Source organism: Glandiceps talaboti, chromosome 5, assembly GCF_964340395.1.
Source record: "Glandiceps talaboti chromosome 5, keGlaTala1.1, whole genome shotgun sequence".
NCBI lineage: Eukaryota > Metazoa > Hemichordata > Enteropneusta > Spengelidae > Glandiceps > Glandiceps talaboti.
Window position 1 is genome coordinate 17,915,667 of NC_135553.1, and position 27,968 is coordinate 17,943,634.

Genomic DNA, 27,968 nt, shown 5'->3' on the forward strand with positions numbered 1-27,968 from the left:
TGTACTTACATATGTGTGTGTGTGCGTGCATGTGTGTGTGCATGTGGGTGCATGTGTGTGTGTGTGCATATGAATGTGTGTGTGTGTGTGTGTGTGTGTGTGTGTGTGTGTGTGTGTGTGTGTGTGTGTGTGTGTTATGATTACACGGGATCCAGCAGGAATGATTTTTTTCATGATTTCCCTTGATTTCCCTGATTTCTATGCATTCAAATGTTTGCTTTTCTTGAAATCTTTCATCTTGCTGGACCCTATGGTGAATATCCAGAAAGCCTATCCTGAAGGTAAAACATCGACTTAAAGAGTAAGTTATGGCCTGAGTGTATTGTACATCATTCAGTTACATTCAACTTCTTTTACACTATTTAATCTTTCAACTTTTATTCTTACATATATCATTTTTCTGCGGAATTGTATTAAGATCAAGTTCAGTAACATTTTGTTCAAGTTCTTGGGACTCCTGCTTTTCTTTTTCCCTTTGTTCAGCCTCCCATTTCAGTCTCTTTTCCTCCTTGGATTTGAAGTAAAGATTATGTCCTGAAATCCAAAAGAAACACAGATCATTAGATATATTATGAAATTAGTCCAGCCTCACTTTGGGTGTGTTGTACTAGCTTGTCTGGTTGCCAGACCCTTGGGCTAGCCTGTTTACTTTAACAAAGACCTCATGCTAGAAGGTCAAAATAGAACAAGATAGTTGACTTATTCTCAGTACCTGTGATAGCATCTTACCTCATACTAGAGGGTCAAAATAGAACAAGAAGGTTGACTTATTCTCAGTACCTGTGATAGCATTTGACCTCATACTAGAGGGTCGAAATAGAACAAGAAGGTTGACTTATTCTCAGTACCCATGATAGCATTTTACCTCATGCTAGAGTGTCAAAATAGAACAAGATGGTTGACATATTCTCAGTACCTGTGATAGCATTTTACCTCATACTAGAGGGTCAAAATAGAACAAGAAGGTTGACTTATTCTCAGTACCTGTGATAGCATTTGACCTCATACTAGAGGGTCAAAATAGAACAAGAAGGTTGACTTATTCTCAGTACCTGTGATAGCATTTGACCTCATACTAGAGGGTCAAAATAGAACAAGAAGGTTGACTTATTCTCAGTACCTGTGATAGCATTTTACCTCATACTAGAGGGTCGAAATAGAACAAGAAGGTTGACTTATTCTCAGTACCCATGATAGCATTTTACCTCATGCTAGAGTGTCAAAATAGAACAAGATGGTTGACATATTCTCAGTACCTGTGATAGCATTTTACCTCATACTAGAGGGTCAAAATAGAACAAGAAGGTTGACTTATTCTCAGTACCTGTGATTGCATTTGACCTCATACTAGAGGGTCAAAATAGAACAAGAAGGTTGACTTATTCTCAGTACCTGTGATAGCATTTGACCTCATACTAGAGGGTCAAAATAGAACAAGAAGGTTGACTTATTCTCAGTACCTGTGATAGCTTTTGACCTCATACTAGAGGGTCAAAATAGAACAAGAAGGTTGACTTATTCTCAGTACCTGTGATAGCATTCTACCTCATACTAGAGGGTCAAAATAGAATAAGAAGGTTGACTTATTCTCAGTACCTACAATAGCATTTGACCTCATGCTAGAGGGTCAAAATAGAACAAGAAGGTTGATTTATTCTCAGTACCTGTAATAGCATTTTACCTCATGCTAGCTAGAAGGTCAAAATACAATAAGAAGGTCGACTTATTCTCAGTACCTACAATAGCATTTTACCTCATGCTAGAGGGTCAAAACAGAACAAGAAGGTTGACTTATTCTCAGTACCTGTGATAGCATTTTACCTCATGCTAGCTAGAAGGTCAAAATAGAATAAGAAGGTCGACTTATTCTCAGTACCTACAATAGCATTTGACCTCATGCTAGAGGGTCAAAATAGAACAAGAAGGTTGATTTATTCTCAGTACCTGTAATAGCATTTTACCTCATGCTAGCTAGAAGGTCAAAATACAATAAGAAGGTCGACTTATTCTCAGTACCTACAATAGCATTTTACCTCATGCTAGAGGGTCAAAACAGAACAAGAAGGTTGACTTATTCTCAGTACCTGTGATAGCATTTTACCTCATACTAGAGGGTCAAAATAGAACAAGAAGGTTGACTTATTCTCACACATTCATAGAGTAAAACATAATGACTGGTATTTTTTATGATGTATGTAGATGGTTAAATTCAGCATTACAGGTATTACAAGAACTATAAGTGCTACTCACCAGGACAGTCGGCCATTAAGCTGTGTGCCTTTTCTTTACAACATGCTCTGCACAATTCAAAGAGACATTTCAGACCTTTTGGATTACCACAGTTGACACATTTCTCATATTGTTTTTTAGCTGGAAGACACAAAAAAAATACATCAAATCAAATGATATAAAAGATTATTCATGGTACTATTTCATGTGCTATACAGTGACAATTGTCATGTATCAAGGCTTTCATCGCGGGAGGCTTCTATCAACTGGTAAACTACTGATGTGATGGAGAATATATTGTTCATGGTTCCAAGAATCAATAGGACTATAGTACAATACAGTCGCATTCGTTTCCAATTTATCATTCAAAAGTAAATATATTGTACTGTCCTTAGTACCGATGTGATGTTCAACTGTAATGTTTCTGAAATCTTGATAAACTCAATCCTGTTACTAACGTTAATGTTCACTTCATGTGATGGCCATAATAATAAAAATAATAATAATAATAATAATAATAATCTTTATTGATACTGGATAGTTCTTTAAGCATTTAAACACTTGTCTCCCAAGAAGTCCAGTGAGGGCCATCCCTCATGGGTTAAGTGTTAATACAGGAGGAAACCGGAGTACCCGGGGAAAACCTGCGTTGTTCAGAGACAAACTACACAACACTCTTCTTACTTACAGTGTGGTAAATTTAATCGAACCCCGACCACAGTGGTAAGAGGCAAGTGGCTTAACCACTCGGCCACCGACAACCCTTGTAAAGTTATATAATCTATCTCAACATGTGATAAATTGTGCAGTTAAAGGGGAGTTTATAAGTTTTGTGACATAACTTTTTTCCACACTTTTAAAGGTACTCACAGTATTCTACCTACTTACAATTGACTAGTCCCAAACCTGGTATCAAGATATAACTCATAAAAGATCTGATGACGTAATTTATAATACGTATCAAAAAAATGTACAGGAACTCGGTACAATGCAATCAACAGTTATAACAAAGCCAGAAAACAACATCACAGAAGGCAATGCATCAACATTATCATTATACTAAGAATAGTTTAATCAGGGTTCTATGTAAATATTTTCATTTGAAGCTTGTAAATTCAGCTAGTGCCACTTTAATAGAGTTCAATACTACATATACACAAGTAGAAAACAGCGCCCTCTATTGAAGAACTGGAAAAATATGAATGGTAAAATTAACGTACGTCTTGGTCCATCTCTGATCTTGAACTTCGCTGTAGGGTTTCTAAGTCTCTTCTTGATCTGGTTTTTGGATAGACCTTCCATGTTCAGGTCAGGTTCAATTATAGAAGCAAGGGGTCTCTTCAAACTCTTTTTTTGTTTGTCTTTCTCAGTTTTATTTGGACTGTTGACCAAGAATAGATGGAATATAATGAGAGCATTTATATCATATAGCATGATTGGATCCACATTATGATGTACTTACTGTAATAGAATGTATGATAATATATGATTTTGATAATATATGATAATTGGGATAATTAAAGTTAATAAATGTAACCAGGATATTTGACCTGAAGTAGACTAGTTCCTATATGATACGAGTTATGATAACTATGATCATCTCCACTCACTACGTCTAGTCAAAGTCGTTACTCTAGCACAGAAATCTGTGCTACCCCGACAGCATTTATATAAATGTGATGTTATAGCATCCACGTGATTTAGTTTAGTACAGCTGTACTAATAGAATATTAATGAGCAATTGTCTGAAGGAAGTAACGACTGCCTGCCAATTTGTGATGGATTACTACTGACATGCGTCGTTTACCCTTCGTTCCCTGCACAGGGTTTAGGCAGATTAATGGTGAAATGTTTGACATCGAGTAGACATAGTGAGTGGAGATGACTGTAGTTATCATATCTCGTATCATATAGGAACTAGACAAGACTTGAAGATAAAAACTAAGTGTGCATGGTTACTGTTTCTTTCCCACAACTTACATTAGTCTGTGTGGTATGATGTGTCAGTTGGGCCACCCCACCCTACCATATACATGTATAGTAGTATTACTGAGTCAACAGAAACAGAAACAGAAACAGAAACAGAAAGAACAGAATCAGATACATGTACCACTTAACAGAGAAGCCTGTCAAGGGCTAAACAACACAAAGTATCTTACAGTCTTGGCTTTACATAAACTGGAAAATATTCAAACTTTACATCAACAAATGAAAACCTCCGACAGAAAGACCGTCAATTTGGACAAAATATATCTTATTTGTTATTCCTATTATAATTATTACCTACTTCTATTATAAGGCTGAATTCGATGTCTGCAACTTTAATTCTCCTAAAAACTAGCAATTTGAAGATAATGTATCCTGTTAATATCCATAATTAGCATAATTAGCATATAGTTCTGTTATGATTAGTACAATTATAATTTGAAGTCAAAAATGACATATAAAAGGATAATTTCAGAATATGGAAACTGAAAGATGGATTTTGTATTAATAAACACAAAATTATAGTCATCATATCTGCCATTCAATGTTTACAATGCTTCAAGTAAAAGAGTAAATTCATCACAAGATGACTGTGTGTGTCATTGAGCCCTAAGAAGTGTTAACTTAATAAATACAAAATTAATGTCATCGTATCTGCTATTCAATGTTGATAATGCTTCAAGTAAAAATTTAAAGTAAATTCATCACAGGATGGCTGTGTGTGTGTGTCATTCAGACTGGGTAGCCCTAAGAAAATTCATCACAGGACAGTTGTGTGTGCCATTGAGACTGGGTAGCCCTAAGAATATTCATCACAGGACAGTTGTGTGTGCCATTGAGACTGGGTAGCCCTAAGAAAATTCATCACAGGACAGTTGTGTGTGCCATTGAGACTGGGTAGCCCTAAGAAAATTCATCACAGGACAGTTGTGTGTGCCATTGAGACTGGGTAGCCCTAAGAAAATTCATCACAGGACAGTTGTGTGTGTCATTGAGACTGGGTAGCCCTAAGAAAATTCATCACAGGACAGTTGTGTGTGTCATTGAGACTGGGTTGCCCTAAGAAAATTCATCACAGGACAGTTGTGTGTGTTGAGACTGGGTAGCCCTAAGAATATTCATCACAGGACAGTTGTGTGTGCCATTGAGACTGGGTAGCCCTAAGAAAATTCAACACAGGACAGTTCTGTATGTCATTGAGACTGGGTAGCCCTAAGAAAATTCAACACAGGACAGTTGTGTGTGCCATTGAAACTGGGTAGCCCTAAGAAAATTCATCACAGGACAGTTGTGTGTGCCATTGAGACTGGGTAGCCCTAAGAAAATTCATCACAGGACAGTTGTGTGTGTCATTGAGACTGGGTAGCCCTAAGAAAATTCATGACAGGACAGTTGTGTGTGCCATTGAGACCAGGTAGCCATAAGAAAATTCATGACAGGACAGTTGTGTGTGTCATTGAGACTGGGTAGCCCTAAGAAAATTCATCACAGGACAGTTGTGTGTGTCATTGAGACTGGGTAGCCCTAAGAAAATTCATCACAGGACAGTTGTGTGTGTCATTGAGACTGGGTAGCCCTAAGAAAATTCATCACAGGACATGCTAAATTAATTAATGTCATCATATTTCCTTTGTCAGTGTTTATAATGCTTCAAGTAATGAAGAATAAAAAAGTAATTTCATCACAGAATGACAATTTTATAGACTCTAAACTTAATTACTTTTTTTTTTAATTTAATATATTTGAACTGCTTTTACTTTACAAGTATCAAAGTATGATATTGATTTCATTCATTGGTGATTTGTGCCATTGCAAGTAATGCTAAGAAGTGTCAACTCAATAAACAGACTTGTAAGACTGTGGTTAGACTGTTGACAGTCGCTCGCGCCTTTTTTTCGTACGTTTTATCTAAACTCCGATCCGGCGCAACACTAGTATAATCGATATCGAGGGCCGAAGGCCCGAGGTCGAGGGCCGAAGGCCCAAGCGAAATCGAAGAGGATTTCGAAGAATTGGAAATTGAGCTTACCAGCAAATTCGCAGCTTTAAAGGAATTTACCTTCCAAAAATTGCAAACAACAGATGCAAAGATTGATGAGTTAGGGGCAAAACTGTCCCAAGTTGAAAGTCGAATGGATGACATGAACTTCAAGGAGGAGTTTGAGAAGTTAGACGAAAGTCTTGGCAGTCTGAAGGGGGACTTTGAAAGTTTTAAATCCTCAGCTGCAAGTATTAGTGGTGATGCATTTGATGAGACCAGCAAAAAAGGAGATGGAGAGGGTGTGGAAGTAAAGAAAAGAAAGATAGGTGGTAAAAGTGGTTTTTAAAGGATTCGAGCCCCTTGTAACTTCATCACCGGCAGCCAACAAGAACATTACTAATTTGGACGATGTTGAGGATGCAAGTTTAAAGAAATCTTTAGAAGAGCATTATACTACAGCATCTATTCAAATTGGGAGGTTAACCCCTGTGCAGAACGCTTACTTTCACTATTATATGTTGGACAAGAATGGCGGATTTACATGTAAGACAGTTTCCACTATAAATATGAATTATGTATACTGCCTTACTGTCAGGAGACCCGATTTATATTAATTTATATTTTGCAAATCATTTGAACATTCCTTCAAATTTTTAAGTCGGTAATGGGATGAGAATATGTAGACGGAATTTATTTCATAAAATTAACTGTATCGTCGTATAGCGCTGATGAAACAAAAAACTATTCAACACTTCCAATTAGGACTTCGAGCCAGAATTCAAGGAATCAGTTAATTGAGTATTACAAATAAGTTACAAGAACTTGTTCTATAATCGATGCAAAATAGATACCTCTTAACGGTATTGTATGTTGGCCGGTAGCACCCAAATGAAAAAAAGGCGATAAATTTTATCATCAGAGTACAAAATGGAAGATATTTTTAACAATTATCATAAAATTTCTCGCATTATCTCATATACCGAAGTGACTAAAAAATCACGAAGAAATGTTATAGTATTCTAACAAAAGAGCTTACATTTTATTCACAGACGAGAAAATTAGTAACTGGTTTTAAAATTACCGCAAAAAGCAACCATAATATTTATATCATTTATTATTTCAGCTCGACGTTCAGTACTGGAAGCGCTCATTAAAGCTGGAGAAAAGGAAAGAATATGGCCACGGAAGTATGTGCCTTCTGGCATCAAGAACACTTTTATTGAATACCTGAAGGAGAAGGCAAAGAACATGCGAAAAAAGCAACTCTCACAACGGGCTTTGTCGGAATTTGCATTTGAATTTAATTTGTCTGGAGTGGAAGAAGATATTAGGAAATAAGTAATTGTTAACCAGTGAAGTTTCCATAGTTAAAAGAGTGCTTGTTTCAGTTGCAGTTGTTATTGTGTTTATTACTTTGTTTTATGGTAGAGACATAAGAGACATAAGAGACATAAAGTAGCAATAGTACATGTAATTTTTTTCATAGTTATAAGAGTTGTTGTTTAAGTAGCAGTTGTTATTGTGTTTAATACTTTGTTTTGTTATTTATGTTATTTTTTTATTGTTATTTATTATTTATATTATATATATTATATTATATGATATATTATTACTCTTGATTTTTGATATGTTATTTATGTGTTTTTTATATTTGTTTCTTACTGCTTAAATTACCGAAGTGTTCAAAGTGAAAAATAAAAGATGCCGCCGCCAGCGCGTATACCCACTACTTATCATGACATGTCACTGAACTTTTCAAATGAAAACATCCACCCGCCAAGCCAAAACATTGACGCGCGAAATAGAAAAGTTTGACGCGCGAAACAGAAAAGTTGAAGTCGGCATATCAAAAAGATAAAACCACGCCCAGTGTCTGAAGCTAAAATTTCATGATCAATCTAGTAACTATCATCGTCTGAGGCAGGTCGAGGTTCTAAACCTGGCGGCGATACGTAGGGGTTACCAGGCTAGAATGCCAACAAGGGAAAAACAATTGGAAACATGGCTTGAAAACATCGATTCTGAACTTCTGAACTACGTCGAGGCCCTGAAAAAGGCTGGTTACACGAGTTTGAGAGCTATTGCACGATTAACGTGTGAAGACATCCAAGACTTTCTACCTGAAATACCCCCGGGTCATAAACGACTGCTTATACACGAATCATCCAAGTTGCGTACCCCTATAAAGCAGGATGCAATCAAGTCATCAAGTGAGTCTGACAATGGAGCAGTAAGTAACTCGAAGGTGAAATCTTCTTATAATGTTGAGCAACTGCATGTTGGAACGAATCCCCACTTTGTCAATCAACCCACCACGACCAACACATCAATAAATGTTTCCGCCAACAAGGGGAAGCGGTCTCGTTCGCCAACGAACGAAGATGCTACTAGTATGTCACATACAGGTAAACAACAACGCAGTGATTTCTGAGGTTCATCGCAAAAATCCGTCCAGTCACACACAAGTGATACGCAAAAATCCGTCAAGTCACAGAGTGATACGTACATGACCCCAGTTGAGAAAATGAAATTTGACATGGATATGGAAATTGGAAATATTTCCGAAAATTTGCAAAGACTAGAAAAAGACCTATGTTGTATGCAGGAATCCTTTCGGCCGACTACAACAACCACGAAACACGGCCCTTCGTGCTGTAATTGTCACCAAAAATTAGGCCATAATGTGTTGAACTGCAAATTTCCGAAGTGTGAAAGTGCGTCATTCTGCAAAGACATCGGTCGAAGTGAACACAGAAAAGAAAAAAGAAAGATGATAAATCTTGGGAATGAAATCAAAGCAACTAAGGAGAAAATTAAAGAAAAGAAGCTGCAATTAGTGCAATTTTGTAAATCTATAACAGCAAGTCGTAGCACCTACGCTTCTAAAATTAGAGGCAAATTAATCAACAGCAATATGGACAAATATCTGTCAGTTGATGGCACAGTTAATTGGCTGGAAGTCAATACCGATGCACGAAAACTGGAGACTGTTCTGGGTGGTAATACGCCAGTAGAAACCTCAGATATCCAAGAACTTATCGCAAATTTCGAAGAAAAGTCTACTCCAAAAAATACTAAAACAAGGAAATGCAAAAGTAAAGTAATTGATTTGTGGAAAATGAAAGGAGTGAATTGGCCTGGGAAAAAAGACAGCTTTAGATACTACCCATGAGAAAGATGAAAAAACTCTGAACTCGGAAGCTCCGAAAAGCGATGTTGTTTTTGTGACAAAACAGCAAGATGAACTACTTCTGAAACTTGGTATAGAAGAGAGTATAAAGACGTATGAAGAAGAACGTGAAAGTAGAGCGACCGATCGTATTGACTCGGGGACAGATCACGATAACCTTTTAGACGACGTTTTCGTTGCATTGTCAAATATGCAACAACAAATATCCATCTTAACTGAACAACAACGGAAATCTGACAGCAGCGTCGGTCAAGAAAAAACAAACCCGTCTTGGAAAAATGAGACCTTGGAACAGAAGGCTGCATGTCAACAAAGTAAGCTGATGTCTAAGACTGTTCATTCTGATAATTCGGCATTTGGTACGGATACGTTTGAGGATGGAAACGAAAATGACAATACCCATAGACCACGTAGAAGTCTGTTCACTATGGAGTCCATATTGTCACAGTCAACGCCAAAACAACATGGCCACAACAAAACCTTGGACCACAATCGAGTAAAAGTCAAAATGGATAAGATGTATGAACAGCTACCAATTGCACCCTACTCATTTCCAATGCGTATACCTAACATATACAGCCAAAATAATAGTCAGCAATATGGTGGCATTACCCAGGACCAAATACCAGGGAACAGGCAAATTGAAATAGTGAATACACAACTAGATTATTTGCCATCACATCCTAGGATGTATCAAGATACATTTACGCAAGGCCATACTGATTTTTTTCCAACAGGTACACCTGCAGCCTGTCACTGATTGCCATCCTACCCTGCCAGCTACTAGTCTATGCACACCTGTAGGATCTACCACCCTGCCAGCTACTAGTCTATGTACATCTGTAGGATCTACCACCCTGTCAGTTACTAGTCTATGTACACCTGTAGGATCTGCCACCCTGTCAGTTACTAGTCTATGTACACCTGTAGGATCTGCCACCCTGTCAGCTTCTAGTCTATGTACATCTGTAGGATCTACCACCCTGCCAGCTACTAGTCTATGCACACCTGTAGGATCTACCACCCTGCCAGCTACTAGTCTATGTACATCTGTAGGATCTACCACCCTGTCAGTTACTAGTCTATGTACACCTGTAGGATCTGCCACCCTGTCAGTTACTAGTCTATGTACACCTGTAGGATCTGCCACCCTGTCAGCTTCTAGTCTATGTACATCTGTAGGATCTACCACCCTGCCAGTTACTAGTCTATGTACACCTGTAGGATCTACCACCCTGTCAGTTACTAGTCTATGTACACCTGTAGGATCTACCACCTTGCCAGCTACTAGTCTATGCACATCTGTAGGATCTACCACCTTGCCAGCTACTAGTCTATGTACATCTGTAGGATCTACCACCTTGCCAGCTACTAGTCTATGTACATCTGTAGGATCTACCACCTTGCCAGCTACTAGTCTATGCACATCTGTAGGATCTACCACCTTGCCAGCTACTAGTCTAGACTATGTACACCTGTAGGATCTACCACCTTGCCAGCTACTAGTCTATGTACATCTGTAGGATCTACCACCTTGCCAGCTACTAGTCTATGCACATCTGTAGGATCTACCACCTTGCCAGCTACTAGTCTAGACTATGTACACCTGTAGCATCTACCACCCTGCCAGCTACTAGTCTATGTACACCTGTAGGATCTACCACCCTGCCAGCTACTAGTCTATTCACACCTGTAGGATCTACCACGCTGCCAGCTACTAGTCTATGTACACCTGTAGGATCTACCACCCTGCCAGCTACTAGTCTATGTACACCTGTAGGATCTACCACCCTGCCAGCTACTAGTCTATGTACACCTGTAGGATCTACCACCCTGCCAGCTACAAGTCTGTGCACACCTGTAGGATCTACCACCTTGCCAGCTACTAGTCTATGTACATCTGTAGGATCTACCACCTTGCCAGCTACTAGTCTATGTACATCTGTAGGATCTACCACCTTGCCAGCTACTAGTCTATGCACATCTGTAGGATCTACCACCTTGCCAGCTACTAGTCTAGACTATGTACACCTGTAGGATCTACCACCTTGCCAGCTACTAGTCTATGTACATCTGTAGGATCTACCACCTTGCCAGCTACTAGTCTATGCACATCTGTAGGATCTACCACCTTGCCAGCTACTAGTCTAGACTATGTACACCTGTAGCATCTACCACCCTGCCAGCTACTAGTCTATGTACACCTGTAGGATCTACCACCCTGCCAGCTACTAGTCTATTCACACCTGTAGGATCTACCACGCTGCCAGCTACTAGTCTATGCACACCTGTAGGATCTACCACCCTGCCAGCTACTAGTCTATGTACACCTGTAGGATCTACCACCCTGCCAGTTACTAGTCTATGTACACCTGTAGGATCTACCACCCTGCCAGCTACTAGTCTATGTACATCTGTAGGATCTACCACCCTACCAGCTACTAGTCTATGCACACCTGTAGGATCTACCACCTTGCCAGCTACTAGTCTAGACTATGTACACCTGTAGGATCTACCACCTTGCCAGCTACTAGTCTAGTCTATGTACACCTGTAGGATCTACCACCCTGCCAGCTACTAGTCTATGTACACCTGTAGGATCTACCACCCTGCCAGCTACTAGTCTATGTACACCTGTAGGATCTACCACCTTGCCAGCTACTAGTCTATGTACACCTGTAGGATCTACCACCCTGCCAGCTACAAGTCTGTGCACACCTGTAGGATCTACCACCTTGCCAGCTACTAGTCTATGTACACCTGTAGGATCTACCACCCTGCCAGCTACTAGTCTATGTACACCTGTAGGATCTACCACCCTGCCAGCTACTAGTCTATGTACACCTGTAGGATCTACCACCCTGCCAGCTACAAGTCTGTGCACACCTGTAGGATCTACCACCTTGCCAGCTACTAGTCTATGTACACCTGTAGGATCTACCACCCTGCCAGCTACTAGTCTATGTACACCTGTAGGATCTACCACCTTGCCAGCTACTAGTCTATGTACACCTGTAGGATCTACCACCTTGCCAGCTACTAGTCTATGCACACCTGTAGGATCTACCACCTTGCCAGCTACTAGTCTATGTACACCTGTAGGATATACCAATATGATAAACCATGTAACTGTCAATTCACAATGTCTATCTGAAAACACTCAGTCAGTCGAAACATTACCCTTACTACAGACACAAAATGTAGAAGATGGAAATACAACCAATCTGTTAGCATTATATGAATCAGCTCGTCTACTTGAGAACTTGGGGATTTGTAAACATTTGAATGTGAAAGGGTGACTTCTACTAAGATACTAAAGTGATATCTGGAATGAAGGATAACTTGATTTATTTGAAGTGAGAATTATATTGTCCGTTGAATTAATAGTATTTTCTATAACACAAAACACTTTGCATTCATGTCATCACCAAAGACTATAGACCAAATTATACATTTACTTGCTAGTATGTGTCAAATAACAATATTACTACGGGAACGTCAAACCCTGTAAGATGACCCATGTGTTAGGGTAAAGTGAAATTTGGACTGGAGACTCAGTTGTCGACATGTCTCATGCTATTGTGTTTGTATACATGTCACATATGCCACATACTTTATATTAATATTTGATGACATTGATAATATACTGTAATTCACACCAATTATTTGCTACAAGGTATCTTTTTTTTCAACTGGTAATTATTTTGTTGCCAATAATCAATAAAATTGTTAAAATTAAAACTAGTTATCTTTGTTGCACCATGTTTCCATACAAAGCTTAGTGGTGAACACAAACCATTTAAAATAATCAAAATGGAAAATTATCAGTAAGTTATTGCATTCATCCAAACAATATTTCTGAAAACCCAAGAAATAATTGATAAGTGTACTCCTTATGCCTAGATGTCACATATATGAAAATTATCAAATTTGGGATTGAATGATTTTAAGTTCATAAAAATTAACATCATTTTATTTTGTAAAGTCAATTATTCAGACAATGTCCCTTATATCCATCATGTGATCAGAAGTGACTGATTTTACTGAAGTAAATGTAATCACGGCATACTTTGAGTTTCAAAAAATAGATTTGTTATAATATTGACTGAATTTTATTGAGTTGTGTGTTGGTTCTCAAAAGGCACATTTTCAAACTTGAATCAGAAGTGCTTGTTTTTGATGTTCACATGTTAATGTTCATTCTTATCAAAGAATTTCAAACTATACTATATGTTCAGTTCACATTATGATAATCATGGGTTACACATCATTAAAATATTGCAGTCTACAATTTTATGAAGTTTTGAATTAGTTGTAAATGTTGTGTCGTTGCTTCCGTTGGTAGTTTTTACGTAATTTACTGATGGCACTGATATTAAACTAAAACGATAAAGTCGCTTTCTTTACAATAGTTTTTGTTTGATCGTTACGTTGTTTATGTTTAGTCGGCCACATGAACCGTATTCTGAGAGCCCATCATATGTTCATACGCCGCCGGTAGTTTTTACACGTAATGATAGCAAGGATAGGAGGTAATAGGTAACTTACTATATCGGCAAAATCATGAAACTTGAAAAAAGCGAGTGTCGAACAAGTGAAGATGTTATAAATATTTATTTACACACTAAATAAGCAAAATAATACACAAAAATTACATGCACGATAACAGTCCTTGAGTCGGAACCATTTGAGCTCCTTCGACTCGCAGCTAGCTAGTACTTCTACTACTCATATAGTCCTGCTTGCATACGGATTCCGGGACTTGATTCTGACAATTGTCCGGCCTACGGCCCTCCATCACTCGGGCCTTCGACCCTCGATATCAGTATGCGATTATACTAGTGAACTACGCCGGATCGGAGTTTAGATAAAGCGTAGGAAAAAAAGGCGCGAGCGACTGTCGTCAGCTCGGGCCTTCGGCCCTCGATATCAGTTTGCGATTAGACTAGTGTTGCGCCTGATCGGAGTTTAGATAAAACGTAGGAAAAAAAGGCGTGAGCGACTGTCGACAGTCTAGACTGTGGTAAATGTAGTGATATACATGTACATAACATTAAGGGCCGATCGCACAATGTCACACAAACTCAATAAAGCAACATCATTCATTTACGACAAACCCCCTCCCCCTCACCCTAAACAAACATTCATAAGTGCTACATTGACATATTTATATATGATGTAAGCCCTGATAAAAATTGTAGAGGTCACACCACTATGATTGATGCAATGTAAAAACATGATGGGAAACACATTAAAATACTACTGGAAACCCAGTACTGTATATCACATTAGAAGTAAATTTTATAAACTTATCAACAGCTCAGTAGTAAATACAGAACTTGTTTTCATTCAAGGTGTGAAAGTTTTCTAAATTTGATTAGAAGTGCGAAAATGAAGTTCAGCAATTGCATTGATGCCATACCCCCTCCCCTAAATGAAAGGATTCATTTGTTGAGGTTGTGTGACATTGTGCAATTATTACCCATATACTCAATCCTCACACCATATGACCACTTTCAATAGAAACAAGACTAAATACTTTAAACTTGAACATTTTAGCTAAAGACTTATTTACACTTATTTTGCAGGAAAACAAAAACACAAAAAAAAATGTGAATATACTAGTCTTCTCGTACATGAACACAGAGTATCAGTCTGGTAATTAGTAAAAAATAAGTAGTGACTAAAATTGCCTTCTTGCGCATGAACACAGTGTATCAGTCTGGCAATTAGTAAAAAGAAGTAGTGACTAAAATTGCCTTCTTGCGCATGAACACAGTGTACCAGTCTAGTAATTAGTAAGAATTAGTCTTTAAGAACTAGCTGAAGACTCCAAAATTCTCCCTAGTGTTACTTCATCTTGATCTGTGTCTCTAGTGTCCTTTAAATTGACTGATACTACCTTTGCATAATCTAGTACAGTGTGTACATCCACTCAGTGAATTCACTCTAATTAGCCCTGATAGACCTTAATTAACTAGTCCTTCAGTTAACATAGCTATTATCTTTTCACAGACATAATGATCAAATAAAAGTGAATGGACTGAATTTCCTGTTTGTGCAGAAAATTTGAATAATTACTTATTGAGTATAATCACTTCTGCTTGACTGTGTAAGGCTGGGTAGAAGCAATGACGACATTTAAAGTACATATTAAACATAAAACATGGTAAAATTAAGCAATAACCCCCGCCGAAGGCGGGTATACACGAGATTTTGGTACAATTCGCGACATATAGCACGAGCCGAATGGCGAGTGCTATATGGAGCGAATTGTACCAAATTCGAGTGTATACCCGCCTTCGGCGGGAGTTATTGCTATTATATTATATCAAAATGTGTGTATATTTCTTCTAAATGTGATTCTGTGGTTATTTATATGCCCGAAAAGGCGAATTCGCACATACAGAAAAAGATCGTCGGTAATAGATCGTCGGGAACGAGCATATTTTAATGAGTGGATACGTTCATGTAGCCCCCACACACACTGCATGAACACAACCATACACTGCATTGCAATGCATTGCATTGCATTGATAAATTACTTTATTTACATCATATAATGCATAACGAAAACGCGTTGAAAACTAGCAACAAAGAAAAGGGGGCAAGAGGTCAAAGAAAGTAACAATTTTGTTTGGATATTTTCATAAGAACAATACAATCTTGTACACTGCTAAAAATAGATGTCTCGGCGTTGAATCGGAGAAAGCGCGAGACAGTAAATCAGAGACGCGACGTTACACAGTCTACTTTAATTTAATGGGTAACAAATTGAACATTGACCGAACCTGAAAATGTACAGTTTCGAAATAATCCTGACGCACCTTGACTGATGGTTAAAAGTTGAATCGGTGTTGCTTGATTCAACGCGTAACGAGAGTAGGACGCTGAGACGGCTCGTTGCATGGGGAGAACTTGTACCTTATCAGTGCTGTTGAAGCCACTGATCGATCGTTGCTTTCGATCGCAAGGTCATCAGTGGAATTATTTGGACTACTGTAACCCAAACTATTGTACAGGATACCTGACACACCTTTACTCTGGGGAAGTGTTAACTTATTGGTATAAGAACAAACACATTCAGCTTGTATGTACTATTCATATGCTAGTTTAGGGGCCCATTTTACCACTGCCAGCCGTGGTAAAATGGGATTTTACCACAGTTATTATCCAATCAGAATGGCGCATAGTAGCATGATATAATATAATGTACATTTTAAAATGAATATCTAAATGAACATTTCTGTTTTTTTATAATTTCTTATTCCAGAAGTCTGACTCATTTAAATTTCATTTCTAGTAATAGTGATAACAAAATTTATTTTTGAAGTCTGTTGGAACCTGTTTTAATTTGTGCTGACTGCTTAGGAAAATTGCCCCATCCATGTTTCAATTTGTCTATTTTTTAACAAACATATGATTATATAGTGTGGGTTAGTTGTCACCCCCCCCCCCCCAATGCATCGAACAAATATTTCGTTTTTTATTTCTAAATCCAATTATTTTATCTGGTTTCATTACAGTAGTTTTTATTAATGGTTTAATGTCAGAGAATTTAACATCTGCCAAATTGCCCAGCAGGTGTTTAGCAAAATATAGTGGAGTCACTAATTGTATATCCACAATGCACCCAATTACCGGAATGACAGCAATCTCGCCATACATGTGTGTGAACCTTGTAAATTCGCAGCTATTAGCATTTACTTACAGATATCACATACGTTATCAAGATTGCACTGGATTAATTAGCAGTGTTTGTGGACATTTTTCACTTCCAAAGCATGTAATCAATATAACTAGACCCTGGCCAAAGTTGCGCATGAGCGCACCCAATTGTGTCCATACAAAATTTGGAATGTTTCACTACGTAACCTATACAGTTGTGCTTATTCAGTCAGTATTTTACATTGTCAAAATACTAATAAGTTATATAATATCAAGTCATTAAAGAACTGCTGATTCTACAATATACATGTATGTCAAAGTGTGCTACAACTAGAATTTACTATTAAATTTTATTGTTTCATTAAAAAGATTGCATTAATTTTATTGATACATGAAGATTATAGAAGATTTTTGAATCGTTTTAAAGATTTAGAATAACTCTACCAGCAAAGCATTTATCAGATCTCAAGTTAATCTCCTGTCTAAGTTGCATCTTTACAAATAATGCTATTTAATATAAAGTGGCCATATGGATGTGAATTGGGTATTTATTTTGGATTTTTAATTTATATAACAACTTTACAATGTTTTTCTACTTGAAAAAAACAGTGTGAAATCACACATACCAAGACCTTGTTTGTAACTCAGTTAATTGCAAAAAGATGCAAACAGTGTAAAAAGTTGTTTTTTTTGTATGTACAATAACAAACATTTTACACATATTTTTAATGTTTTTCAATTACTTGAGTAACAAACAAGGACTTGGTATATATTTCACATTGTTTTTTTCAAGTAGAAAAACCTAGTAATGTTGTTTTATGAATAAAAAAATCCAAAATAAATACCCAATTCTCATCCATTTGGCCACTTTAAAGAAGAATGTGCACGCTTTGGGTACTTCTTTCACTGAAAATCAGAGTTCTTAAAATCACTCTGAAATTTGACATGAAAACTTGTTCCTGGTATGATCCTTTCCGTTCGAAAAATAATAAATAGGAATTTGGAGATACACCATCTTGTCTTCTTGACTAGATGGCAGCCATATTGGATTCCAAAATGGCTTAATTCAGAATTTCACAAATTTGGACGATAACTCTAGATTTTCTTCTTGATTTTTCTTGAGGATGGGTTTGAGTTTACTTGAACAAAGTAAACAGTAAAAGTTTAAGTTTTCTACTTCTACAATATACTATGTTAATTATTCCAATAATTTATTGTATTTGTATCTGTATAGTCTCACGATATCCTAAGAAATACATAAGAAACATTCTGAAATAGAAATCGAGTCATAACCCAATTACAAAAGTAACCATTAGGAGATAAGTAGACAAAAATGTCATGGTAACGTTTAATATAATAATAGTTTTATTCCGTATAGTGTAACGACATCCTGCAGAGGAAGATATAATTACTGAAGCGAATCTCCTATATCACACGTACATGCTGCCACAAACTGTTACGGTAATGCCTTTAGAAACCATCCCTTAGTTAAGTGGCATCTCTTTTCCTCCGGATGTAAAAAAAAACTTTATATGGCATATGATCAATATCTATACTGGGTTTTAGTGAAAAGTAGAATATGATAAAATCTAATTAAAAAAAAGACTTGTTTGGCTTTATTTTATTTTGGCTCCATGAATTAAAAACTTTTGTTTGCCATCCATGGATTTCCCCTAAATCTACCAAAAAGGCAAACACAGAAAAAGACCACAATGCTAGCATGTCATGTAAAATTAACTTTTTTGATGATTCATTTTCTGACGGTTTGTACCTAAATCTGGTGAAATGTAAATGCCAAAGTCCACATTTTGATTGTCTTAAAACAACAATTTAGAAGAATGTGTAGTTATAAAGGTATGTGAATGATCTTTCCATTTACAATATTATGACATACGGCCTTACATGAAAATTTTGAGCAAAGCAAAATGTGTTTGTTTTTTCTAAATCTACTAACAAATCTACCTGCACGCAGACAGCAAACAAAATGGCTCCTTAATACAGTATTTCAAATCTACTGTGTTTTGTCATTTCAAAATTTCGTAAAAATTCATGTTTTCATTGGTTAATTATAAATTTGTATTCCTAAAATCATAATTTTCATGCTAAAAATCATTTGTATTCGTAAAGTTCATGTTACTATTCATGCTTACATCATATTTTTATGTTTCTCAAAAATTTATTGGTATTCGTTAAACTTCCATAAATTGTATTTTTTGTGATTTTCATTATTGTGTTCATAAATAATATTTTCATGTATAAACTTATTTTTACATTGGAGAAATCTTATATTTGCTTGCTGTAACCTTATTGATCCTATTTCTGTTGTACACAACAGCATTATTTACAGTGAAAACATGAATTTTATGAATTTTATGAATACAAATGAGATTTTTTTTTTGCATGAAAATATGTTTTATTTGAATACTGCAACACATGGCCCACCATATGGCTGTGTATGCTAGTTATAGATAATGTTACTACGCTTGCAGCATTCCCCAATTTTCGTGTTACTAGTTGACCCCATTTAAGACAATCTCAAGTAAATTGTAAAAAAAAAGACTCTTTGTAAAAAGACAATGTAAATGATGCCAATTATCACACTGAAAAACATTATACATTTATGAATGCGAAGTGTGAACTTGAACTATAAGGTGTTACATTATATCCACAGTGTAATGTAATGTGTGAGTTACATGACAAGCATTCTTCAGTGCATACCTTTTAATGAAGTGGTGATGTTCAGTCTGATCACTAACTAGTTTTACATTCGATTTTACTAGGAAAACATTTTTAGTCAGTTGGAAATCTCCAAGTTGCAAATCACAAGTTTCTTCTGGGGATTTGTGATTGTAATTAGGCTCTGAAGGCATGGACATTGTGGTTAGGGAAGCTAATTTAGCTATTCATAAGTAAATATTACATGAGGGCTTCCCCAAAACAATGTTCAGGCCTTCAGAAACCTGAACTCTGTCAATCCATATATATAGGATCAGAGAGGCAACAACTTTTGCAACTTTTCTAGCTGATGTACACAATATCTAGGGGTATGAACCTAATTTCCTTTGTTTTATAGGCTAAAATAAACATAAAAAAGTCAATGAAATTAATATCATTTCATGTACACTTTATAAGAATGAAAAGGACAGACACTATAGACTGAAAAGAACAGGAAATCATGCCATAATCAGTGCAGTATTATACCCTGTTATCAGGGTTTGGTGGGCTAATTAATGGACCATAAACATTGTCAATGTACACAATGTAATCACAGCCTACAGATTACTGTGTTGAAATATAGCGCTAAACATCCTCAATCAACTCCTGGCTCTAACTTCAGTTTGAGCACTGTTGAAATAAGAAGTGATTTGCTTGGCCATAAATGGGGAAATCACTGATATGCACATTATCATAAGGTTGAGAAATTGTCAGAGTATATATGAATTGGCGTAATTCTAAGATAAGACAGGTGGGGTTTGAATACCATTCTTTTAGTGGAATAGTTCTCTAATGTGTATTAGTTACTGTTATTGTACAAACCTAAAAACATTAGACATTCAACAGCTACTGTGTTATTGTATGCCACCTTTCAGAAAAAAGAGTGTTGAGAAGAAAGCCTGTGGTCTAGCAGCTAGACTACTCCTGGCTCTAACTTCAGTTTGAGCACTGTTGACATAAGAAGAGATTTGTTTGGCCATAAATAGGTCATAATGTGTTACATTTCCTGAGTATATATGAGTTGGTTTAATTCTAAGATAAGACAGGTGGGGTTTGAATACCATTCTTTTAGTGGATCTTATGACATTCAGATTGGAGAGAATGATGATATCTGATGTAAGCAGAAGAGATGGAGAAGGACAGCACTGTAAATAACAACACTTAATAAAGAAATCAGGCCTTTTCTTTGATCAGATTGAAATGATATTAGTGATATGTAGACACTTTACCTTGGTCTGATGTAAGGTTGACAAATCCAATGAGGGAATGGTAAAATGCCATCATTTATTCCATCAGAGGTTTTCATATCATCATCACATCTCTTCCTCAGTTGTTTGTTTAGGTCAATGATTGCGTCTAGTGTCTTGGCTATAGCTAATTCCATTCTCAGATCGATATGAACCTGTAATCTGATTGGTCAAATATTATCAAATTTTCAGTGAGTTCTTTAAAAAAATTTGTACATTACTGGAGTAAGACTGTGTTAGAGGACACTTTTCTGAAGAATGCTGAATATGTAATAACTATTACAAATGATAATTTTTTGAAGAATTTTACTAATCAAGCAGAAGTAGCAAATACAGACACACACAGACACACACACACAAACACAGACACAGAGCGACACAGACAGACACAGACAGACACACAGACAGACACGGGCACACACACACACACACACACACACACATCCATTGATACATACATATACAGACACTCATTCACAAATACATGTACAAATACACCCTCCCATTCCCATATACACACAAACCATATACATATTTCAGTGTGAACATTACAATTCAAACTTGTGATACAAAATTTACTGGAATGGCAAGTAATCAATTGTGTATAACACTGTGTGGTACTTATTATATATGATGTGGTGCTAGAGTTGTATCTGTGGTACAAAAACTTACGTGTGGTGCCACAGTTTAAACAGGTGACCTCTGACATAGGAGAGAGGACAGGGATACTGCTGTACAAGATCTAGATATTCTTCACCCATATCAGCTATATGTGGTTGGATTCCATGAAATAATGCTGGATTGTGCAAATTACCCTCTGAAATAAAGTCACTCTGGTTTTTAAGTCAAATGTCTGAAATTTATTTCAATTCTGTTCAAGGCTGCCAAGAGTACATGAACTGCATGTTTTGAAGTGATTATTATCGATGATATGCAGCTTCTAGAACACTTAATAATGACATACAAGTTCTTATACACACTCTGGGTAAAAGAGGTCAGAGTGGGCCTACTATATATTGTTGTACTTTTCGGTTGTGATTTGCTCTGGTATGTTCTCAATGTCATCATACGCACAATATACGTGTATATATGCATGTGTATAATTGAAAAAAAAGTGAACAGTATATTCCTCAAGGAGCAAATACTCCCCTTCCCCACGCCAAGTCACAGGCAAGTTAGCTCCATCATCAGCTGTACAACATTATGGTACACCTTTTAACACACAGTGAGTACATCCAGTGATGGCGTACCATCACAGCTATGTCCCACCATCAGCTGTACTGTACAGCAATGTTATACATCTCGTAGGGTACCAATGGCAAAACTTGGTATAATAACATTCCAAAAATAAAAGCAGCCCAGGAGATGTGCAATTAATTATTTAGAGTTACACTAGTGAAAAACTGGGGGTGAAGGAGTCAAATTATTAAAGGGAATAGCACTCCAGGAAATAGCAACATTTTCATAAACTATGGGTTCTGGAGAGCCATTTCATGATTTTACATCACCTACAATTACTTGTGATTTCAGAGAAACATCAAGTTGATCTTGTACCTTTACAGGATAACTTTGCTGTGAGCCACTGTATGATGGGAGTCAGCATAAATAATATATTCATGTTGTACATTGAATATTCATGAATCCTGAGTGCTTATTCCCTTCAGTGTACAACATCTCTGTGGGTATATATGGTCAATTCCAGTTCTTACCTGCTGACATGACCCCTTCTACACCAGTCTCTATAAGACATCTCTCTACATCACTCATGTATTGAATATTACCATTAGCATACACTGGTATTTTCACATTTTGTCTGAAATTGAAGGAAAAAAGTCATTGGGATGTTTTTGAAATTTTGTATAAATATGTAGATTTCACCTTAGTACTACAATCACTGTCATATTTTGAATACAGTATTACTGATTTAAAGACAACACTTTGCTGAGGGCAAAATTCAGGGTATAAATGCTGGTAATGGTATGATGTGGTCATATGGATAAGGAATTGGTATTTATTTTAGATTTTTAAATTTATAAAACAATTTTATCTTATCATGGCTTCCTACTTTGAAAAATTACTGTGAAACATCATATCCTTGGTTGTGACTCAATACATTGCAAAAAGCAATAAAAAAAATTAGTAAACAATTTTGTCATTGTACATGCAATAACAAACATTTTACACATTTATTAATCATCTGCTATTTATTGAGTTACAAACAAGGACTTGGCATATGTTGTTTTGCATTGATTTTTCAAGTAGGAAGCCATGATAAAATTGTTTTATAAATTAAAAATCCAAAATGAATATCCAATCCTTATCCATATCAGGGCTCGAAATTAACTTTTTTCTTTTGAAGTCCTAGTATAGTAGGCTACCAATTTCAGAAATTGGTAGCCCAAGGATTGTGACCTGTAGTCCCATATTCCTGAACTGAAAACAGATTTCGTCTATTGGAAATATGTGTGTTATTAAAATACTATCATGTCCATAAATCTACCATCCTTTAAATCATCACATAATCAGTGGTAGCCTGAGTGGGCTACCAGCTGCAAACTATGGTAGCCCCATTACCAGAATTGGTAGTCTGTGGGCATGGGACTACTGTTAATTTCAAGCCTTGCATATGACCACTTTAAAGTTCAAATTCATTACTTACTTGACAGCCTTAATGTACTTCCAGTCAGCTATACCAGTTAGAACTCCTTTCATTTCTCTTGTTCTACCATGTACTGTTAGCAGTGATACACCTGCCTTCTCTATCATCTGAGCATATTTCACTGTTTTGTCAATGTCTTTGAATATTCGTATCTTGCAAGTTACGGGAACCTTCAGTGATTTGACTGCATGGTTAACTGTAGACATAGATGGCAGACATATTACAACTAGTAACACTGAAGTAAAGCACTTTCTCTATGTGCTACACTAGTTTATAGCATTCATATTACACAATGTAAGATATGTTATAATTCATTTTGCTCGCACAATCACAGGTTACATTGTCTGTAAGTAAACTTTGGATTGTTTCAACTGACAGGTCACACGTTCTACACACCAGGGGCACACCACCTACACCATGTCTATGATGACGTTATTGTTGTAATGCTGCCTTGCTGTAAAATAATCACATCATGCAAACACAAAAACAAAAATTTGATTTCTAGTCACTAATAATTACTGTCCTGTGGCCACAACAAATAATTATGATGGGGTCAAAATACTTAAGGACCCCCCTCCACCCCCCACCCCCACCAATATCAAATGGTTTACCTCATATCATATGAAAACTTTACTATTTTGAAGGGGCCCATTATTTCTTTTATTATATCATTGTATCAGTAATTACATTATTATATTACTATTCTATATCATTGTGTTAACCTAAAGTTATGGCTACTGCAGGTGTAACAAAAGGTGTTATTAATGTTATGTCTGTATTTGAGTATACAAGAAAACAATGTCAAGATACAGACAAATATAAAACTGATAACTTACGGATTCTGTAGACTAAATCCCATTCATCCTGTAAGAATGCACCATAATGACCTGAAGGGAATAACAGGAAGTGAAATTATTAAACTTGACTCAAATTTTGTCATCTCATGGTACAAAGCTTTAGTGATAACATTCAAGTAGACCGCCTCAAACTATCGTAAAATATTATAATTATCGTTCAGAATTCATTATCATTATTTTTGCGAGTATTTTTTTTTTCACTGAACTAAAATTCCAATGAAAATGCTTCTTATACATGATACATTGATAGGTGTCATGCATACCTCCTTGATAATACTTACCTCTCTTAGTAATGCACACAGTGTTGACAGCCAAGATTCAGATCTATGTCCACCATTATAACTAGAGGGGGTTGTCTGTACAAAAGGTCCATTGATTACTTGTGATAGGTTACTTACCTCTCTTAGTAATGCACTGTGGACAGCCAAGATTCAGATCTATGGCCAATATCATAACTAGAGGGGGTTGTTTGTACGAAAGGTCCGTTGATTACTCGTGATAGGTTACCTACCTCTCTTAACAATGCACTGTGGACAGCCAAGATTCAGATCTATATCCACCATTATAACTAGAGGGGGTTGTTTGTATGAAAGGTCCGTTGAGTACTCATGATAGGTTACTTACCTCTCTTAGCAATGCACTGTGGACAGCCAAGATTTAGATCGATAGCATCAACACAGTCTTCTGCTAGCTTTGCAGCTTCCACAAAGATATTAGGATCATTAGCACAAAACTGTAAATACATCAAACACCAAATGTAAATTGTAAATAATTCTGTTGCCTTCATTTCTATTTCCTCGTTTAGGTACATCACTTTACATGAGTGATATGATTCATCACATACAACCACTGTAAAGTCCATGGCTTGTTTGCAAACCACGACTATCACATTGTCATTACACAGAGTTTGATCAAAAGTTATTTTACCTGTGTGCTCCCTACCTTTGTTTTGCTCAAGGTGGTAAGTAAGTAAAATCTATCTTAGTTCCTCAGTCATTTTACCTGGGCTCCCTAGCCACCAGTTATTTATTCACTGTATGTGGTAAGGCCTTACAAAAACAATTGTGTGGTTCTGATTACACTCAATTTCCCGTGGGGTAGGTAGATTTTTTATTTAAATTGTCTTTTAAATATTTTTTCATATGTGAGTGTCTAGTTCAGGTTATCTTTTTCCTTGTACATGTATATAATATGGTCTCTGTGTTATTGGCTTCTTCTCATCAGATGTATAGCCATTACAGATCGAAAGAACAGTTTTATGTTGTCTTTTTTAAATTGATGTCAGTTTCCGCATCCAACATTTCCTGCGAGACTTCACAATTTTCACGATTTCATTATTTTTTCTCGAATACATAAAAAAGTTTAGGGTCGGTATCAACTAGGTGGGGGTCGGGTAACCGGAACCAAGCAATTTTTTTAGGCCTAATTAGGTAGTTTCCCACTTATACCATACCAAAATGACATTGAAATTTAATTCAAATTGTATTGTGTTGTAAAGGTACATGTATGGAAATCAAAGGAAATCTATGCAGGTTTCACCCAGTTTCTCTCCAATTCCAAACTAAAATACTAACAATTTGTGTTCACTAATTTACCCACTAAATATAATTTAGGCCTAAATATTTTAGGCTCTGTTTCTAATACATAGGTATCCCATAAAGGTCAAAGGTCAAATGAGGTCAGCATGCTACATTTATTGCAAGGGTGGTAGCATATATCATGTAGGGTGCAGTGTGCTCTCTGAACCAATTTGACATGCCACCGACACACATAATTTCTCATAACCGCACCACAATTTGGTATTCCCCTATCTCTAACTATGTGGTGACTAACAAGAAATGCCAGTTTTTCTCTTTTCGACTCACAACAACAAAATTTGGCTATCACTAGAGATTGCACTGTGGTAGGGTGTCCATGCTATACTTACCTGCATTATCAATGGTCTATCCTCAGGACAGGAATGTAAGGCTTCTTTTCTGTAACCTTCATCACGTATAAATACCGAGGCATGAAGCATAGGAGTATAACACAACTGGGCACCGTAACGTCTACTCAACATTCGCCACGCCAGTTCACTTTGGTCCACCATCGGCGCAACTACATACTTCGCTGAGTTCAGAACTTTCTCCCAAAATTCAAACTTTTCAGCATTTCTTGCCTCTGAAAATAAAACAGGAGTAAACAAACTGTGTAGTCAAATCTTTTCTTGGTAAAACTGTTTTTTGCGTAGTTGAGCATTTTCTCCAAAAAATGCAACATTTTACTTACCTCTGAAGAAAATGACATTTTAAAACAATTCCACAAATTTCAATTTACAATGTTTGTATTTCTCCTGATATACTTTCTATTTTTGTTTCCACTTTGTTACTCATTACCACGTTAAACTGCAACCATGACTTTCTTCGAAACACAACTCCTCAGCTTGCCATGCACGTACAACATTACAGATTACAGGTACAATCAATTACTGTTTTCTATCAATGTTTTCTCTGTGGTATTACTCACTCATCAAATCATCTACATATTTGTGATGAGTTTATCATCTTACATCGTTAACATATTTGCGATATATTTATCTTCATTCTAGCTGCAATAATTGTGGCGTTTGATGTGATTTTGAGGGCTTTTTCGTCTGTTTTTGTGCCTTTCTTCGTTCGGACGTTTCCTCCGGAACAAAAAAAGGCACAAATCAGATGAAAAAGCCCTCAAAATCACAGCAAACATTACAATTATTACAGCTATTTTCATTCATACATACAACCCCATCCACCACCACCCCCCTCCCCCCAAAAAAAACACACACACAAACAACCACTAGCACTAACTAAGTCAATGACATCTCATGTAAAGACGGAGTTCTTGTTTATGACTGTCAATCATATATCAATATTACAAACATTGGTCTTGGTTGTAGATTAAACCATGGAAGTATAACTCATAGAAGTATAACTTCCATGATTAAGCCAAATGACTTAACCATGCATGTTTACCACAGGTACTCGAATCAATCTGTATGATTTTAAAAAAAATATGTATGGTAAATAAGACTTTAATACCATACATATTTGTTTTAAATCATACAGATTGATTCGAGTACCTGTGATGTTTACGATTCGAGTGGGGAATACAATTTTTTCTGTCTGACGTTACGTAACGTTATGCTGTAGTTCGCCAACTGCAGGACATACTGGCAAGCAAGAAAGTGTACTTTGAGGTTGCACTTGTGTCAAGTTGTTGTATGACTTGTCAAATATATACCATACCTTCGTGTTCTACATTCGAATCCCCCATTTTCAACGATCGATAATCTTGCAAAGGGTTTGACAATATCTACATGTATATCACCCACGGGATATCATCGTGGCCAACGAAGATATGATGAAACGAACGGAAACAGACTTCAGTGACCGCACGATGATGTTATGGTGAACCCCCT

General features: G+C 36.6%; 2 protein-coding genes across 2 annotated transcripts in view; both read right to left on the reverse strand.

Annotated features, from left to right (window-relative positions):
* LOC144434878 (steroid 17-alpha-hydroxylase/17,20 lyase-like) overlaps positions 1-13,019 on the reverse strand; it is a 112,868-nt gene extending 99,849 nt beyond the window's left edge. Inside the window, exon 1 of the mRNA XM_078123394.1 lies at positions 13,010-13,019. The gene's annotated coding sequence lies outside the window, so the exon portion shown is untranslated. The remainder of the gene's footprint in view (positions 1-13,009) is intronic.
* Positions 127-27,945, reverse strand: LOC144434879 (tRNA-dihydrouridine(16/17) synthase [NAD(P)(+)]-like). The gene is made up of 11 exons (XM_078123395.1): positions 27,796-27,945; positions 26,460-26,692; positions 25,157-25,265; positions 24,512-24,562; positions 23,676-23,871; positions 22,726-22,829; positions 21,689-21,833; positions 20,999-21,178; positions 3,450-3,610; positions 2,251-2,370; positions 127-534 (listed from the first exon to the last, which is right to left on the reverse strand). The coding sequence occupies exons 1-11, from the start codon at positions 27,821-27,823 to the stop codon at positions 371-373; spliced, it is 1,491 nt and encodes a 496-aa protein (XP_077979521.1). The 5' UTR covers positions 27,824-27,945; the 3' UTR covers positions 127-370.
* Positions 27,946-27,968: the final 23 nt, after the last annotated feature.

Excerpts from the sequence above, each read along its gene's own strand:
- LOC144434879 (XM_078123395.1), bottom strand. The coding sequence starts at position 27,823 with ATGGGGGATTCGAATGTAGAACACGAAG. Across the intron at positions 23,872-24,511 it reads GGATTTAGTCTACAGAATCC|TTAACCATGCAGTCAAATCA; the intron begins GTAAGTTATCAG and ends CTATGTCTACAG. Across the intron at positions 21,834-22,725 it reads AGAAGGGGTCATGTCAGCAG|AGGGTAATTTGCACAATCCA; the intron begins GTAAGAACTGGA and ends ACTTTATTTCAG.